At 44.1% G+C, this 18,819-nt stretch overlaps 1 protein-coding gene across 6 annotated transcripts in view; it reads left to right on the top strand.

The window, feature by feature from the left end:
- The window catches only part of AOPEP (aminopeptidase O (putative)), a 265,274-nt gene that overhangs the window by 123,014 nt on the left and 123,441 nt on the right, over positions 1-18,819 (top strand). For all 6 annotated transcript variants that reach the window (XM_066615751.1, XM_066615746.1, XM_066615747.1 and 3 more), the window contains one exon: positions 4,082-4,125. In XM_066615751.1, the coding sequence (XP_066471848.1) occupies positions 4,082-4,125 (44 nt within the window). The remainder of the gene's footprint in view (positions 1-4,081; positions 4,126-18,819) is intronic.

Genomic DNA, 18,819 nt, shown 5'->3' with positions numbered 1-18,819 from the left:
ACATGGTGAGCCAGAGTTCACTGAAGCCACCCCTCCCACCATCATTAGGAACCTGTTACTTACCGTTCAGTTGTGTAGGCAAGCCCATTTCTTGCCTGTTGCAAATCTGCAGTGAGAATCGTTTGGATATTCACTAGTGCCATTTTGTAATATACTATAGCAACTTAGGTTTACTTTGGGCAAAATTATAGTGAATTATAAATATCTTGCAAATAAGTTCTGAAACTTAAAGTAGATTTAATTTTGATGAGTTGACCTGCACAGTATGTGTATATAAATAGAGGCACCTAAGCAAATTCCGCCACCAGTGTAGGTTTCATATATTTTGTAGCCAAATATTCATAAGATTCTTTAAGTGAATATGAGATGTAGAATAAATAAAAGTTTTAACAGGTTTTAAAATGTGGTATTCCTGCACACCATAAAAAATAATGGGATGGATTCCTGGTATTTAAAAGTATGAAGATGAGAGTATAACATCTAAAGTATAAATAATTGCTTGCATTGTGAATGCTACCCTTGTTTTCAGTGGCATTTGTAGTATTTTGCCTAGATTGAGCCACAGGTGCAAGGAAATGACTTCACATGTGAAACATTAATCAGTTTGCTTCCCCTCCTCCTTCATTTTGACTGCATGCTTGGTATGTATTTAATAGTAGTTTTTGTTTATTTTAGTAGCAAGAAAGTCTGGACTCTTAGCACAGGATTTTTTTTAATAGCCCATGCAGGTTTCTGTGAGCGAATTCATAGAATAACACTTTTTGATGAAATTTGTGTAATGAATGGAGTGTTGGTAACTATAAATAAATAGAAATTAGTACAAGTTGTTGATTCCACTAGTGTGGTTGAAGCTGGTGCTTAGTTTGGTGATGAAAAATGAATACTTTGGGCATTGAATTGTTTGTAGACCTTAATTTTATCACTGAAACATTGCTTGTACAAGTGAAAAGCTGTATTGTGTCACTTGTAGAGAGCATTGCTTTGTATATTATGTAAGTGGATCATGTTTTCTAACAGGGATGTTTATGTATAAAAATATCTAAGTATTTTGATCACTTTCATCTTCTAAAACTCCCATTTTCACTGACCTGTATGCTTATGCAAAGAGTTTTGGTAGTTGCACAGAATTTTCATGGTTGTTCAAGTTGCTCTGTATATGAGAATAATACAGTATGCCCCTACCTATTTCTTCAAGGTTAAGGATACTAATGGTTAGTACAGCTCCATTCTCTTAGAACTCAGTGCCTGCAGTGTTCAAATTTTTCCAGGGACTCAGAAATTAACCAGGCAGAAACATTTGCTCAGTTGGATCACTGCCTTTGCATTTAACTTTGACCACTTAGAATTCTTTTTTATTGTTGTTGTTTAGACCCATTTTAATAATAGTCCAGTCTTTCAGTTTTTCCATGATACTGCCAGCAGAAAAGCATATTGTAGTGTGCATTTTGATTACTGAGAAATGAACTGAGACTACCACCCAATACATCTGGCCCGGCTAAAAGAAAAAAAATATAGTAAGGGAATGCAGCTGCTTTCTGTCAATAGCAACAGTCTAACCAAGATTTTCTTTACAGTGATAATTGTTACCATTTTGGCATGAATTTGTAATGTTCAATGCCCTATGCCTCATTTTAAATTCCGTAGTATGATTTTAAATTCAGTAATGTAATTACATCACAATTTAACAATATATCCCCAAAATACCATCTCAGGCATTCTGTAACACTGTAGTGTGACCACAAAACAGAAAAGGTGCATGGGGGCAGAACCTGTAGATAAAAACAGACTTCATTTTCAATGAGTGGGATCATCAGGGAGAGGAAGTAGTTTAGCCCCCTTCCTCAGTGTTATCCTCATGCTCTTTACTTTCTCCAACACAAGTGAATGGTTGCCATTCCTTTCTGTGATAAAATAAAGCATTGCACTTGAGAAAAGTGTTGTGCTGCCATTTCTGCCCAATGTTGCATATACTCAACAGGGACCAAATGTGTACACCTCTGGGCTGGGTAAAAATGGAATTTATTAACCCAGATTATGAGGCAAACATAGCCTTCAGGCTCACTGCACTCCCTTCAGAGTTATTGCAATGTGCCGATTCTCCCTTTACATACACTCCACTGATCTAATAGGCATTTTGCTATTACAGCAATAACATACAGTCAATCAATCAATCAATCAACAGTATTTATATACCGCTTTTCAACTAAAAGTTCACAAAGCGGTTTACAGAGAAAAATCAAATAACTAAATGGCTCCCTGTCCCAAAAGGGCTCACAATCTAAAAAGATGCAAATGAATACCAGCAGACAGCCACTAGAACAGACACTGCTGGGGTGAGGTGGGCCAGTTACTCTCCCCCTGCTAAAAAAAGGAGCACCCACTTGAAAAAGTGCCTCTTACCCAGTTAGCAGGGGTATACATACAGCAACAATAAAATACAAATAATCATATTATTTGGTATACACCAAATAGACAGGTTTTTCCTTATGTATTGGGATGGAAAATTTGCTTGTCTAGGATTCAAACTTCATTCCTTGTAGTAGTGCAATTTTGGAGTAATACACACAAAGTAAACATAGTGTAACATACAGGCGGCCAATACTGTAAGTAGTCATAATGTTAACTTAGACCATTGACATATGTCTATTTATATTTACTACAGATAGGAAGGTGCACATGACTGCATTATGTGTTTATACACAGTGTTTATATCAGTGGTTCCCAACCTTTAGGAGCCTGCAGACCATTGAGGCAAAAATTGGAATCGTCGCAGACCGCATGCAGCTATGGGTGGTCTGGGCTCTGCCCTCACTGGTGGTCTGTCTCCCAAGTGTTTCCCTACAGACTATCCAGTTGTGAACCTGCCATAGACTTCTATGGGACAACAGCCCTGGGCTCAAGTTGCTAGGACCCTATGGAAGCTTCCCTGAGGCTCCCGATGGGGGCGGAAACTGGGCTTCCGGTTTCCCAGAAGTACAGTTCATAGTGTCGGGGAACCTCAGAGAGGCTCCTCCAACACAATACTGGGTCACGCGAGGCTCCTCAGGTGAGGTCCGGTGCTGAGACTAGCTGAGAGATCAGAGAATAGACCGCCCACTGGCACAGCTGACACTTAAGTGGTTGTGGCTGCAGGCGGTGTCCACCCTATTTGGTGATCCATAGGAGAGTTTTTGCTCAGCAAGACACTAGAAGTGATCGAACGCTATTTTTTTTTCCTGAGACCTTGCAGTTCCCTTCTCAGGGTCCCACGGACCATATGTGGTCTATGGACCACAGGTTGAGAACCAGTGGTTTATACACTGCGCCTGCATTTACAACATAGTCCTATGTATGTATACTCAGAAGTAAGTTCCATTGTGTTCAGTAGGGATTGCAGCCTTTAATTCTCTTTAATTCTTTGATTTGTATTGATAGATATTTGATAGGGCTGTTTGATTTTTACAGTTTGGAGGGAGTGTGCACCCCTTTGCAACATTCCGGCTTCACCAGGATCGCATCACTGATGACCACATGTGATCACGTGGTCATCAGGGGTGCACACCCCAACCCTCCAAAAGTGAGGACCCTCCAAACGTCCATGCACTGCCTCTGCAAGGCTCAGACTGAGGGAAATTGCATCTCTCGCACAATTTCCAGTTTCCTCCATGAAACCGTAAGTCGCGAGAGAGATGCAATTTCCCTTAATCTGAGCTCCGCACAAGCAGTGAGCGGATGCGCGCTGCCTCTGGGAAGCTCAGATGACCCTCTGGAGGGGAGGGGAGCGGAGCATCCCCTTCCCTGCAGAGGAACTGGATTATGTCAAGTGCTGCTTGACAACAGAGATCGCAGTCCTAATCCCTGTCGTTAAATAGCGCACGACTGTGTAGCAAATAGCACTATTTTGTACATGGGCAGTGTGGCTGCTAGAATTTCAGTGCTAGAATTTTTTTAACATCTATTTTTGTAATAATATGTGGTCAGTCTCTATATGTCTAAGAATTCAGTTGGTATGTCTGTCTTTAAAAATTGAATAAAGTTGTAAAAATATTCCCAAGTGTTTTAGTTGTTATTATTAAATTGTGGTATCTTGTTACTTTTACAGGACTTCCTTCACTTATTACTGGAGGACATCCCAGAGCTAAAAGGGTAGGTGAGAGTCACATTGAAAAAAGATAAACAATAGAGTGAATAATGTGTTCAGAATGGGTTTTACCATAATAATTTTTGCAGGAATTTTGGCCTCATCTCTGAGAAAAAATATATAAAAAATTCTTGCATTTGAAACTTTTGTTGCTTTATACGAGTACAAAATACAATATAGAGACACAACTCGGACAATGATAAAATTAAAAACATTTGTGACAGCTTCTTTGTGAGATAATTAATAAGGATATCTCCACCTACAGCCCCTCCCAAGATCATAAAGTTCACTGCATGCCATATTAACATTGAGCTTGATATCTGTATATTAGATTATAAGATGACATTACTTGTTTTACAAGGAAAGAAAAATTCAGGACATAAAGAGCCATTGTAAGAGTTTCAAAGATTTTAAAGGCTTTAAGGCTTTTGTTTTAAAGTACTTTGAAAGTTTCTATTTACTTAAGGCAGTGGTTCCCAAACCAAGACCCACTTTTTAAAATGACACTGTACTGAGACCCACCTAGCTTTATGAGACTTTTAAAAAGGTGATCTAGAAAGAAATATTTTATTTATTGACAAGTAATATTTTATTCATTTATTTATTTGCAAAAAAGCTCAATCCTTTTGTCATAATGAGGCAGCCTTAATGAATAACCTGAAGGCTTGAGGGGGTTGGTTATGTGAATCAGACTTTACCTGCCCCACTACCTGTCATTAATGGACTTGCAAAAAAACACACCAGAAAAAAGACATTCAAACATTTGTCTCCCTATATTTATACAAGCTTGCAAACTGCAGGAGCTCAACTGTTTGCAGGGTAATTAGCAGATATCTGATTTTTGAATAGCCTCAGGGCTTGAGGCAATGAGTTATCAGATCATTCTATCACCTGTGTTTTCATTGGAGGCTCCCCAGGACCCACCAGAAATTGGGTCCCAACCCAGCAAGTGGGTCCCAATCCACAGTTTGAGAAATGCTGACTTAAGGCATTTACATCATTTCTTTTAGAAAAACTTTTAAAGAGTCTAAGAAAAGAATAAAAAAATGTAATAACAAACATTAAAATTAGAATTGCTAACTGCAAAATAATTACATAGCAGTACATATAATAAAAACAAATTAGAGATAACCATATTTGGCAAGAAGACCAACAAGATGGCAGACTGGTTTGAAGCCCACTCTGAGGAGTTGACACCATTCATTGAGGAAAAGGGAAGAGCTCAAGCAGCATACAAGGCCTGTCCCAGTGAGCGCAACCTGCAGGTCCTCCGAGCTGCTCGCAGCAAAGTCCAGCAGATTGCCAGGAGATGTGTTAACGACTACTGGCTCCAGCTCTGCTCCCAGATACAGATAGCAGCTGACACAGGCAACATCAAGGGGATGTATGATGGTATCAAGCAGGCCGTAGGTCCAATGCAGAAGAAAATTGCCCCTCTGAAGTCTGCCACAGGTGAGGTCATCCAGGATCGGATGCAGCAGATGGAACGCTGGGTGCAGCACTACTCTGAGCTATATTCCAGAGAAAATGTAGTCACCGAAGAAGCGCTGAACAACATTGAGTGCCTGCCTGTGCTGGAGGAGCTTGACAGTGAACCAACCCTAAAAGAACTTCACGTGGCCCTGGACTCCCTTGCCTTTGGCAAGGCACCTGGAAAAGACAGCATCCCTGCTGAAGTCCTAAAGTGCTGCAAAGAGATCATCGTCACTGAGCTGCATGAAATTCTCTGCCTCTGCTGGAGAGAAGGTGGAGTACCTCAAGACATGAGGGATGCAAACATCATCACGCTGTACAAGAACAAAGGCGACAGGGGTGACTGCAACAACTACCGTGGCATCTCTCTCCTTAGTGTTGTAGGAAAGTTGTTTGCCCGAGTTGCACTAAAGAGGCTCCAGGTACTTGCAGAGAGCGTTTATCCAGAATCACAGTGCGGATTCCGAGCCAACAGGTCCACCACTGATATGGTATTCTCCCTTAGACAACTGCAGGAGAAATGCAGGGAACAACGACAGCCACTCTTTATAGCCTTCATAGGTCTCACGAAGGCCTTCGACCTGGTCAGCAGGGATGGCCTCTTCAAGATTCTCCCCAAGATTGGATGTCCACCCAGGCTCCTCAGCATCATCAGATCCTTCCACAAGGACATGAAGGGCACTGTTGTCTTCGATGGCTCCACATCAGACCCTTTTGACATCCGAAGCGGCGTGAAGCAGGGCTGTGTTCTTGCACCAACCTTGTTTGGGATTTTTGTTGCTGTTCTGCTGAAGCATGCCTTTGGAACTGCAACAGAAGGCATCTATCTCGGGACCAGATCAGACGGAAAGCTCTTCAACCTCTCCAGAATGAGAGCAAAGTCCAAAGTCCAGCTGAAATGTCTGTGTGACTTCCTCTTTGCCGACGATGCAGCTGTCACTACCCACTCTGCCAAAGATCTCCAGCAGCTCATGGATCGTTTTAGCAAGGCCTGCCAAGATTTTGGACTGACGATCAGCCTGAAGAAAACACAGGTCATGGTTTAGGATGTGGACTCACCTCCCTGCATTACAATCTCTGCACATGAACTGGAGGTTGTCCATGACTTTGTGTACCTTGGCTCAATGATCTCCAACACTCTTTCTCTCGATACCGAGCTAAACAAACGCATCGGTAAAGCAGCTACCACGTTTTCCAGACTCACAAAGAGAGTCTGGTCCAACAAGAAGCTGACGGAACATACCAAGATCCAGGTCTACAGAGCTTGCGTCCTGAGTACACTTCTGTACTGCAGCGAGTCATGGACTCTTCACTCACAACAGGAGATGAAACTGAACGCTTTCCACATGCACTGCCTCCGACGTATTCTCCGCATCACCTGGCAGGACAAAGTTCCTAACAACACAGTCCTGGAACGTGCTGGAATCCCTAGCATGTATGCACTGCTGAAACAGAGATGCCTGCGTTGGCTCGGTCATGTCGTGAGAATGGATGATGGCCGGATCCCAAAGGATCTCCTCTATGGAGAACTCGTGCAAGGAAAGTGCCCTACAGGTAGACCACAGCTGCGATACAAGGACATCTACAAGAGGGATCTGAAGGCCTTAGGAGTGGACCTCAACAAGTGGGAAACCCTGGCCTCTGAGCGGCCCGCTTGGAGGCAGGCTGTGCAGCATGGCCTTTCCCAGTTTGAAGAGACACTTGGCCAACAGTCTGAGGCAATGAGGCAAAGAAGGAAGGCCCATAGCCAGGGAGACAGACCAGGGACAGACTGCACTTGCTCCCAGTGTGGAAGGGATTGTCACTCCCGAATTGGCCTTTTCAGCCACACTAGACGCTGTTCCAGAATCACCTTTCAAAGCGCGATACCATAGTCTTTTGAGACTGAAGGTTGCCAACATGTAGAGATAACCAGCAGAATAAAAACTTGGCAATTCCAACTACAGGTATGCCCCCTAATCCATGGGGGTTCTGTTCCGGAACCCTCCATGTACAGCTGAAACTGCAGATACGAGCAGGCCCTCATCCCCCCCGGCCTGGACCCTCCGGGTTTCCCTGGACCTTCCCAATGCCTTATAAGGCATTAAAAACGTCACATCCAATTTCTCAGTGATATCAGAAGTTGTGTTATTTCTACTGCCGAGCTCATTCTTCACCCAGCAGAGGCTGTGGACAGATGTCCATAGTCTCTCCTGAGCTCAGAGGACTTGCTGGAGGCGATGGGAGCAGGCCTTCCCTCACCTCTGGAAGGGGGCACACGAAAGGGGAACCTGCAGACACAATCCACAGATAACTGAATCCGCGGATACAGCGGATGCATACAGTGCACTACAGAGATCTAATCTGGAAGTTACAAAACATGGATAGCTGTGGCCAGGATGTGTCTTTCTAAGAGTTAAACTGAAGTAAAATAATCTAACTCTGTGGTTCCCAAACTTTTTTAGCATCAAGACCCACTTTTATCAGGACACATAAGAACCTAAGAACAGCCCCACTGGATCAGGCCATAGGCCCAGCTTCCTTTATCTCACAGCGGCCCACCAAATGCCCCAGGGAGCACACCAGATAACAAGAGACCTGCATCCTGGTGCCCTCCCTTGCATCTGGCATTCTGACATAGCCCATTTCTAAAATCAGGAGGTTGCACATCCTATTCATGGCTTGTAACCCGTAATGGATTTTTCCTCCAGAAACTTGTCCAATCCCCTTTTAAAGGCATCTAGGCCAGAAGCCATCACCATATCCTGTGGCAAGGAGTTCCACAGACCAACCACACACTGAGTAAAAAAATATTTTATTTTGTCTGTCCTAACTCAACACTCAATTTTAGTGGATGTCATAAGAACATAAGAACAGCCCCACTGGATCAGGCCACAGGCCCATCTAGTCCAGCTTCCTGTATCTCACAGAGGCCCCACCAAATGCCCCAGGGAGCACACCTGATAACAAGACACCTGCATCCTGGTGCCCTCCCTTGCATCTGACATAGCCCATTTCTAGAATCAGGAGGTTGCACATACACATCATGGCTTGTAACCCGTAATGGATGCAGAATGGAACTCATTCAATTTCTCTGCCATCTCTAAGTCTCCTTTTATTTCCCCTTTCCCTCCCTCACCATCCAGAGGGCCAACCGCTTCTCTGGCGGGTTTCCTGCTTCTAACATATTTGAAGAAGCTTTTATTATTCCCCTTAATGTTGCTGGCCATGTGTTCCTCATAGTCTCTCTTGGCCTCCCATATCACATTTCTTTTGCCACAGTTTATGTTCCTTTTTATTCTCCTCATTAGGGCAAGACTTCCATTTATGGAAGGAAGCTTCCTTTCTCTTTACAGCCTCTCTAACTTGGCTGGTTAGCCACGCGGACACCCTCCTGGACTTAGTCGAGCCCTTCTTCCTTTGCGGTATACACTTCCGCTGGGCCTCTATTACCGTTGATTTGAGCAACCTCCATGCTCTCTGTAGAGACTGGACTCTTTTTTCAACCTCCTTCTAACCAGCCTCCTCATTTGAGGGAAGTTCGCTCATCGGAAGTCAAGGGTTTTTGTGAGAGATCTGCCTGGTATTCTTTCCCCCGATATGCATGTCGAAACAGATTGCAGCATGATCACTGTTCCCCAATGGCTCAATAACATTGACATCTCTAACCAGGTCCTGAGTACCACACAATATTAAATCCAGAGTCACCTGTCCTCTGGTGGGCTCCATGACTACCTACTCTAAGGCACAGTCATTTAGCATGTCAAGGAATCCGGTCTCCTTTTCGTGACCAGAACACAAATTGACCCAGTCAATGTGAGGATAATTGAAGTCCCCCATGATTACAACCCTGTCCTTCCTTGTCACCTCCCTGATCTGTTTCCTCGTTTTAAGGTCCCCTTCCGGTTTCTGGTCTGGAGGACAATATTACGCCCCCAGTATTACATCACTCCTCATGCATGGTAATTTAACCCATAGAAATTCTATGGAGTCGGACGCACCTTCAGTCTCTACTTTGCTGGATTCTGTCCCTTCCTTAACATAAATGGCCACCCCACCTCCAACCTGCCTCTCCCTGTCCCTCCTGTAGAGTTTATAGCATGGGATTGCGGTATACCATTGATTCTCCGCATTCCACCAGGTTTCCGTTATGCCCACTATGTCAATGTTTTTCCTTGTCACCAAACATTCCAGTTCTCCCATCTTTGCTTGGAGACTTTGGGCATTCGCATAAAAGCATTTATACACGGAATGCCCCAGGATGGGCTGCTTATTAGCTGCTTTATCCCTGAATCCTCTCATTGTGCCAAACCGTCTATCACATTCCATCATGCTACCATTCCCAATTTCTTCTCCTACTCTGCCTTTACCTTGTTGTTCTCTAACCTCCCCATCCTTGTCCCATAGGGATGAGGAGTCCCGAACCGGATGCCCCTTGGCTCCTGTTGGCTTTCCCCCAGGGTTCAGTTTAAAAGCTGCTCTGCCACCTTTTTAATGTTATGCACCAGCAGTCTGGTTCCATTTTGGTTCAAGTGAAGCCCGTCCCTCTTGTACAGGCCCTGCTTGTCCCAAAACGTTCCCCAGTGCCTAACGAATCTAAACCGCTGCTCCCTACACCACCATCTCATCCATGCACTTACCTGGCACTTTGTTCCGAAGGCACTTGGTGTCCCAGAGGCCACATGCGCTTCTGCAGAGAGGCTCATGTGGTGGCAGGCACTAGCTTTATACTCCTAGCTAGCTTTTCCTCCCTTCCTCCTTGCTGATTGAAAAGGGGCTGGTCTTCTCGGGTGAGATTTCCTTGAATGTCCCCTGGTTCTGGTGTTATGTGAGAGTTTAAAGAGCATATCTCTATCCACTCTATCCACTTTATCCTTCCCCTGCATAATTTTGTATGTCTCAATCATGTCCCCCCTCAGGCGTCTCTTTTCAGGGCTGAAGAGGCCGAAACACTGTAGCCTTTCCTCATAAGGAAGGTGCCCCAGTCCAGTAATCCTCTTAGTCGCTCTCTTTTGCACCTTTTCCATTTCCACTATTTGAGAAGTGGTGACCAGAACTGGACAGAGATTTTGTGGTGGAGTCTGACTCGCCTTCAATCTCTACTTTGCTGGATTCTATCCCTACCTTAACATAAATGGTCACCCCACCTCCAACACGCCCCTCCCTGTCCCTCCTGTAGAGTTTATAGCCCAGGATTGCGGTATCCCACTGATTTTCTGCATTCCACCAGGTTTCCATTATGCCCGTTGTTGTTGTTGTTGGCGACCTTCAGTCTTGAAAGACTATGGTATCGCGCTCTGAATGGTGGTTCTGGCACAGCATCTAGAGGCCAATTCAGGAGTGACAATCCCTTCCACACTGGGAGCAAGTATAGTGTGTCCCTGGTCTGTCTCCCTGGCTATGGGCCTTCCTTCTTTAGCTCTTTGCCTCAGTTTGTTGGCAAAGTGTCTTTTCAAACTGGGAAAGGCCATGCTGCACAGCCTACCTCCAAGCAGAACACTCAGAGGCCAAGGTTTCCCATCTGTTGAGGTTCATTCCTAAGGCTTTCAGATCCCTCTTGCAGATATCCTTGTAGCGCAGCTGTGGTCTACCCGTATGGCGCTTTCCCTGCACAAGTTCTCCATAGAGTAGATCCTTTGGGATCCGACCATCGCCCATTCTCACGACATGACCAAGCCAATGCAGGCGTCTCTGTTTCAGCACTGTATACATGCTGGGGATTCCAGCTCGTTCCAGGACTGTGTTGTTTGGAACTTTGTCCTGCCAGATGATACCGAGGATGCGTCGGAGGCAGCGCATGTGGTTCAGTTTCTTCTCCTGTTGTGAGCGAAGAGTCCATGACCTCCTGCAGTACAGAAGTGTACTCAAGACGCAAGCTCTGTAGACCTGGATCTTTGTATGTTTCGTCAGTTTCTTTTTGGACCAGACTCTCTTTGTGAGTCTGGAAAACGTGGTAGCTGCTTTACCGATGCGTTTGTTTAGCTCGGTATCGAGAGAAAGAGTGTCAGAGATCGTTGAGCCAGGGTACACAAAGTAATGGACAACCTCCAGCTCACGCGCAGAGATTGCAATGCAGGGAGGTGAGTCCACATCCTGAACCATGACCTGTGTTTTCTTCAGGCTGATTTTCAGTCCAAAGTCTTGGCATGCCTTGCTAAAACAATTCATGAGCTGCTGAAGATCTTTGGCAGAGTGGGAGGTGACAGCTGCGTCGTCGGCAAAATAATGGAGCCAATATGAGCAACACCACCAAAAGATACCTATTTTTTTCCTTTTAAAAAGAAAAGCAGGCGGGGAGAGACAGAAAAGCTGCATGTGTAAGGAAAAGGGAAAAAACAGAATGAGAGCTCCTCACGCTCCTCTTTCCCAACCAGTGGAATTCCTAGATAAAGGAATGTGTGCACATGCATTCCGAATAGGTTTTCTCTCTTCTAGGCTTGCGCAGGCATGTGTGCTAGTAGATGCCCCCCATAACCATGAGGTTATCTAAGTGAATCTTGTTGCAAATCCTGCCTTTATAACTAAAGCCTGATTGACAGCAAGGGGTAGGGTCAATGATGTGGCAGCATCATTATTATGGAATTTCCTCCCAGATAAGTTAAGAAATATGTCCTCCATGCTAACCTTCCAGTGGGAGCTGAAAACTTCTCTTTCATTTAGCCTGTTCTCCTTAGTTCTGCTGGTTTGGGTTTTGTTTAAGTTACTTTATGTTTTTTAGCTGTTTGTATAGGGGATGTTAATTTTTTTAAATTGTTAATGCTGGTTGCTTTTACTCCTGGATTTTTTTTTAATTGTTATAATTTAATGATTTTAGTAAGCCACCTTGGCTGTCTGGTAAGTGGATGGGAGAGGCACAGCATAAACAAACAAACAAACAAAATTGGCTGAACAAGAATTCACTTTGTCACTTATAATTTGTGATCAACCAATTGAATTCTCTTACATAATCATAGTGGTGAATTAGATAACAATGGCTTTTCACATGAACACAATGAAATATGTACCTCTGTAACCCAGGAATACAATATGTACCTCTCTAACCCATGAGTACCCATTAATTAACTCAGGAGGGTTCACTTAAAATTACTGTTTTTGTGTGATATTGGCTTTTTTCATTACTGTATATAGTTTATAAGAAGACGATGAAAATTTGGCTTATAATAGCTGGGACCTAAAAACCTAACTTAGAGCCCAATCACCGCTGGCGCGCACTGTTGCAAACGTGCCATAAGATACATTTGCGGGCCCTACTGCTAGGTGAGTGCCAGTGGTAGCCCAGCGCTGGCCAGCACTGGGCTACTGCTGGGTAGGCGCCTGGCCTCCGCTGCTCAGCAGTTGCACAGACTGGTGGGCAGTGAAGAGGTAAGCAGGTGTGGGGGGAGGCAAGGAGGAGGTGTTCTGGGGAGGCGGGCGGAGGGCAGGAAGAGGGTGGGGAGGAGACATTATGGGGAGGTGGGAGGCGGGGAGAGGGCATGCAGAGGTGTGCCAGGGGAGGGGTGGGGAGAGAGGGAGGCAGGACCGGTGGAGTGATGCTTCTCTGAATCCAAAGCCTCTGCCTAACATGGAGGCATTTGATTCATTTGATCCGCACCCGTTGCTACTCTCTTGGGAAAGGGGATGAAAGTCCCCTTCTTCTGAAGAGCCAGCGGCAGCTGCCTGAAGCGCGCAGGATGTGGCAGAAGCCATTGTAAGGCAGCAGTTGTAAACTTGTAAGGCAGCAGTTTTCAAACTCTCAGGAAGAGTTTGAGCCGCTCTAAGTCCTTGCGGGGGCAGGGGGAGAGGCAGCGGCGGTGGGATGTTCTTGATGCATTCTTTGCCCCAAAACTGGCCTTATTGTTCAGATCTAATTTATAAAAACTAAGCGCAACGTGCCCAGCCTGAGGGCCCTGGCCTCTGCCCCCTTAAGGGGCGGGGGCAACGAGGAGAAAGGGAGGAGGCATTGATGCGATCCCCAGGATTGCGTCACTCGGGGCTGTAGAGGCATGGCTGTACTTACCAGAGCCTCCTGCAGCCTCCGGGAGCCCTGCATGAACTTCTGCAGGGCTCCCCGAAGCTGAAGAAATGAAAATGGAGTGATCGCACCCCACCTCTGCAAAACTGGAAGTGGAGCACAGTTGTTCCACTTTCACTTCTAAAGCTTCAGGGACCTCTGCAGATGGTCACACAGGGCTCACCGCATGCCTGGGAGGCTCTGGCTGCAGGAGTCTCTGGTAAGTGCAGCCAAGCCCCTGCAGCCCCCTGAGTAGCGCAATCCTGTGGATCGCGTCGCTGTCTCCTCCCTTTCTCCTCGCTGCCCCTGCCCCTTAAGGGGGCAGAGGCCAGGGTCTTCAGGCTAGTCACGTTGTGACACCCCAACTTGAAATCCCCTGTTGTAAGGGGTTGTGCTCACTCGTAAAAGTCTTGTCTTCATTTCTATTTTTTAGCAGATTACAGACAGATTATATTTTTAATGTTTAAAAACTTGTTTTGCTATCTAGTCAAAAGTGTGTGTGTGTGTGTGAGAGAGGGAGGGAGAGAGAGAGAGAGAGAGTACCTTTGGGTACATGCAAGTATTTGAATGGATCTTTGGAATCTATCCAGTATGTACTGTTGACTATTTCTTGGAATTCTTGGACTTTCTGTAACAAAATTAAGAGTGTAAAAAATTTATAAGCTGTATCAGTAAGGGTAAGAGTTATCTTTTTTACTTCTGCTGCACAAATACTTGATTCTTTCTTGTAGAAGTTTTTCATTTTAGGCTTTGTCTTAAACAAGTATAATAAATTGTATTCACAGTTGAAATAATTTATTTACAAACAAGGACTTCTAGCCCCCCAGTGCAGTGGCATAGCTAGGCCATTTGACACCTGGGGCCCATCAATTTTTGTCACCCTATACAACATAATTAATTTTTCAAGTGATGTCATGGCTGGAAATGACATTGTCAAGAAAATTAAAATAAATAATTATTAATAATTAAAGAAAAACAAATAAATAAGGGGAAGCCAGCCCAGATCCACCAAGTGAATTTTCTCTGTAGCCTGCCTGCAATAACACCCCCCCTTACAAAAAGATCAGTGCGATTTTCAGCCCTACCCAGTGCCCAGTTCAATTTAAGTTCTTATATTTCACTATCAGGACCCACCTAGTTTTACAAGTCTAAATAGAAAAAAAATTATGTTACCCTCTCAATCCTCTGTTTTATTCTTTTTATGGGGGGGGGGGGGGGCTTCCTTCTGGAGCATTTGTTGAGCTCCAGTTCCATCAGGTCAAGATCATTCTGGTGGCCTCGCATTCCCCTTTGCCTGACCTGACCATAAGCTTACTCACTCTTGGTTTGCTTACTCGCAAGTAAACAGTTTTACTTTCCATAGGGCTCAATACATTCATCAACTTGGAGGGAGATACTTTCTTCTCAGGTGGTTTTTGGGGACTGCATTGCACAGTATTGCTCAGTTTCACTTTCCAGAGGACTCCATGCATTTTTTTGTTTTCTGGTTTTTCGACCATAACTTTTGATAGAATGGAGATATTTCACTCAGGTTTTTTTCATTGCATTCTAATGCAAATTCCACATCCAATGGTATATAGCATGATGATATTATTCCTAACCACCCTGATTTTAGAGGTTTTGGTTACTTGTAGTGTCACCCCCCCAAGGCTAGTACCTAGAGTGAACCACCCCCCACCCCAAGGTTAGTGAAATGTATTTGTTTCTATTAGGTTAATGTCCTTGGGTTTTTTGAACAAATCTTACTCTCTTGCTCTTTTCTTAGTTTTTACAAATTAGATCTGAACAATGAGGCCAGTTTGGGGGCAAAGAGTGTATCAAGAACATTTTAATTTTTAGTGACAGGCTTGTAAAGTCTCTCTCTATGCTAGCTCCCCTCTTCAGAAAGTAGGAGCAAGGTTTTTGTTTTATAATAATTTATTTTGTAATCAGGCATATAGTTTGCTACAAAATTTATATGACAAGAAGATAAAGTATAATGTCAAAAATAACAGAATATCATGTTTACATATAGCATGTTTTCATCCACTTTCATGCTAGTGAGAACCATATTTTTCCATTCTTGAACAAATGTGGTACTAACCTATTTTTATTTGTTGGCATCATATAAGGGAGAAGAGTTCTCTGTTGTCCTGTTAAAACAACATACAGGCTGAGTCTCATTATTCGGGAGGGTTCCATTCCCATAACTCACTTGGATGGCACAAAACGAACTACAGCAAATCAATTTAAAAAACAAAGTCCCTTTGGTGATTTAAAAACTCCCTTGTTGACCTTTTGAAATGCACACAGAGGCATCAGTCTCTCTCAGTGCACTTAGGCTTCACTAGGAGGCAGCAATCCCTCCCTTCACCAGGAGCTACAGTGAGGGGGAATGAATGGAGGTGATAATCACTGCCATTTAGCCTTCGTTCATGTGCTCATGGGGAAGGGAGGGGTTTGCCTTGTGCCTGCAGAATGACTGATGGATTGTCACCTGGCTGCCCTCTCTCGAATTAATGTGGCTATTGTTAAAGGACTGTTTTCCTTTAATTTAAAAAGTACTCCTCATCAGGTTGAGATAGAAAAATCTGTGAATAATTAGGTTATACCTGTAATCATTTACATGGCTGTCTCTCTACAACAGTAAAAAGCAGTTTTTTAAACTGTGATTTTAAAGGATTGCATTTTTGCCCTTCTCCAGGGATCAGCACATTCCTTCTCATTTGCAGTGGCCATTCGTGTTGAGTCAAATCCGTGTATAACAAGGTTGGACCTGTATATCTCAGATATGTTAGTAATGACTGGTGACTGTCATTGCTGGAACTAAATACCAGTTAAATATATAGGCCAGAATCCAAAGAAATGTGCAACTTGTTCCATGGGACTTTAGATGTCCTTTGTCATCAACAGCCCTTAATGACACTATAGCAAACTTCTTTTGAAACTGAGGGGAATTTCAAAAGCAGTTTGTGATATAATGTGCGGGTCTGTTGTTCAAAGGAAAAAGAAATTCCACTGAACTCATGCAAACCCCTTGCGTGAGCCTAAAAGGTTTTTGGGATCCCAGCCAGCATGTTTATTCAGTCTTTTCCAGTACTGAAACTAGGAAATGTGTTTTTCTTGGAACTTGCGAAACATTCCCAGTTTCTTTTTTAAAACAGGCATTTTTGTGTATAAAACACTTTTATAATATGAACCTGAATTTGTACAAAACATTGCCCTGATGCACGAGTTCACTATTATTGTGATCAGCAGCATGACATTCTAATTGCTTTGAATGAGGGATGTATATGGTCCACTTAATATTGTAAAATAAATGCTGCTACACCATGATTATCTGTTTGAAAGCAATTATGTGGTAACATATTAATTAATCTTATGTGACGTTGCTTTGGCATAAACTCATTTTTCCAGTATTGGGTATCTACGTTATAAAAGTACTGTGATACCAGAGCAGCTGGCAGAGACACCTCTACATCATATGAAATTATTCTTTTTTATGGTGGCTCACTTTGGTAAATGATTAGTGCTCACCCACCTAAGCAGCCAGGTGAACAAGAAGAATGGGGTGAGGGGAACCACAGTATGGTGATCCAAAACTGGGAGCTTACCTTTACCTTGAGCTCCAGTGATACCTCTGTGCCATATAATATAGACACTCATTAATTCCTCCATGCAGGGCTGTCTTAGTATTTATATAGCACTTTAGGGCCCAATCCTATACTTGGGCAGCACCAGCAGCCACTGCACTGCCCGGGCAATGGCTGTCGCAAAGCACTTTTGTACCAGCAGTGAGGAAATGGTGCTGAGGCCCCCACCAGTTCCATGGAGACCCATTGGGGCCACAGTGGCTTTACCCAAAGTAAGGGAACAAATGTTCCCTTAACCTGAGTATACTCTAGCAGCTGCCTCAGTCCCATAGGATGCAGGTGTGGCTATTTTGGCTCAGCTGTCCCTCTAGGTGCCCCCGGGGGATAGGATTGGCTGCCCAAGTGCTCAATAGGATTGGACTGCCCAAGTACTCAAAGCGCTCTACGTGCACTATTCTGTTGTAATCTTTACAACTATCTTGTAAGGTACATATGAAGCTGCCTTCTACTGAATCAGGCCATTAGTCAATCTAGTTCTGTATCATCTGCCCTGATTGGCAGCAGCTCTCCAGGGCATGCACAGGTTTTGGGGGGAAGAGGAGCAGTATTTGCACTACTGGCTACTGCCAGTCAGTGTTTACAATACTGAGTTAAATGGACCAATGGTCTGTATAAGGTGATACAGCTAGATGGATAATGAGGTAGATGAGGTAGATATTAACCAATGATCTGTATAAGGCAGCTTTCTGTTTGTTTTAAGCAAACCCTGCACCTCAGAACCAAATTACATATTAAGTAAAATGTATGCTTAGGCTGGGGTGCTCACACTTTTTTGGCTCGAGAGCTACTTTGAAACCCAGCAAGGCCCGGAGATCTACCAGAGTTTTTTTTACAATGTTCGCGCCATCATAACATATAACATTTATGTGTACAATGTATGTTGGTGTACCTTGAGCCCCACTGAGTATAACAGGACTTACTCCTGAGTAGACATGCCTAGGATTAGGCTGTGATGCTGCAATCCTAGCCACACTTACCTGGGAGTAAGCCCCATTGGGTACAATGGGCCTTACTCCTGGCATTTCCTCCCAGAGGCACCTGAAGGGGGGGGTCAACACTCCGTGATCTACTCATTTTGCCTCGCGATCTACCGGTAGATCACGATCCACCTATTGAGCACCCCTGGCTTAGGCCTTGCACATATATTTTTAAAAACATAAATGGCAGCTGTTGGGTGTGAAATGGGCGATCAGGATGAGTTATATGGGAAGGATATCCTTTTCCATCATGCCACACTCCTAGCAAAAATAACCTTTCTTCAAAGTTGCTATTTGCTTAATAGCCAATAGCAACTGAGGCATTGTCATTGAAACTATGGCACAAGGGAAAAGGGGCAATACCCAGTCTCTTCACATCGTAATTCTGATTCTGATACTCCTCCCCCCCCCCCAGCACCCCCTGTTCAAATTTTTAAGAACCCACAGTGGGTCAGACTATGCATTTAATATAACAGGCAGGCAGACCACCAACTATTAAACTAATAATTAGCAGCTACTCAGTGCAATTCAGTATAGGACGCAATCCTAACCCCTTATGACAGTGCTTTCCCGCACTGACATAAAGACAATGCAGCTCTGAGGTAAGGGAACAAACATTCCCTTACTTTGAAGAGGCCTCCATGAGTG

Source organism: Tiliqua scincoides, chromosome 2, assembly GCF_035046505.1.
Source record: "Tiliqua scincoides isolate rTilSci1 chromosome 2, rTilSci1.hap2, whole genome shotgun sequence".
Taxonomy (NCBI): domain Eukaryota; kingdom Metazoa; phylum Chordata; class Lepidosauria; order Squamata; family Scincidae; genus Tiliqua; species Tiliqua scincoides.
This window is presented reverse-complemented; position numbering and strand designations above follow the sequence as displayed.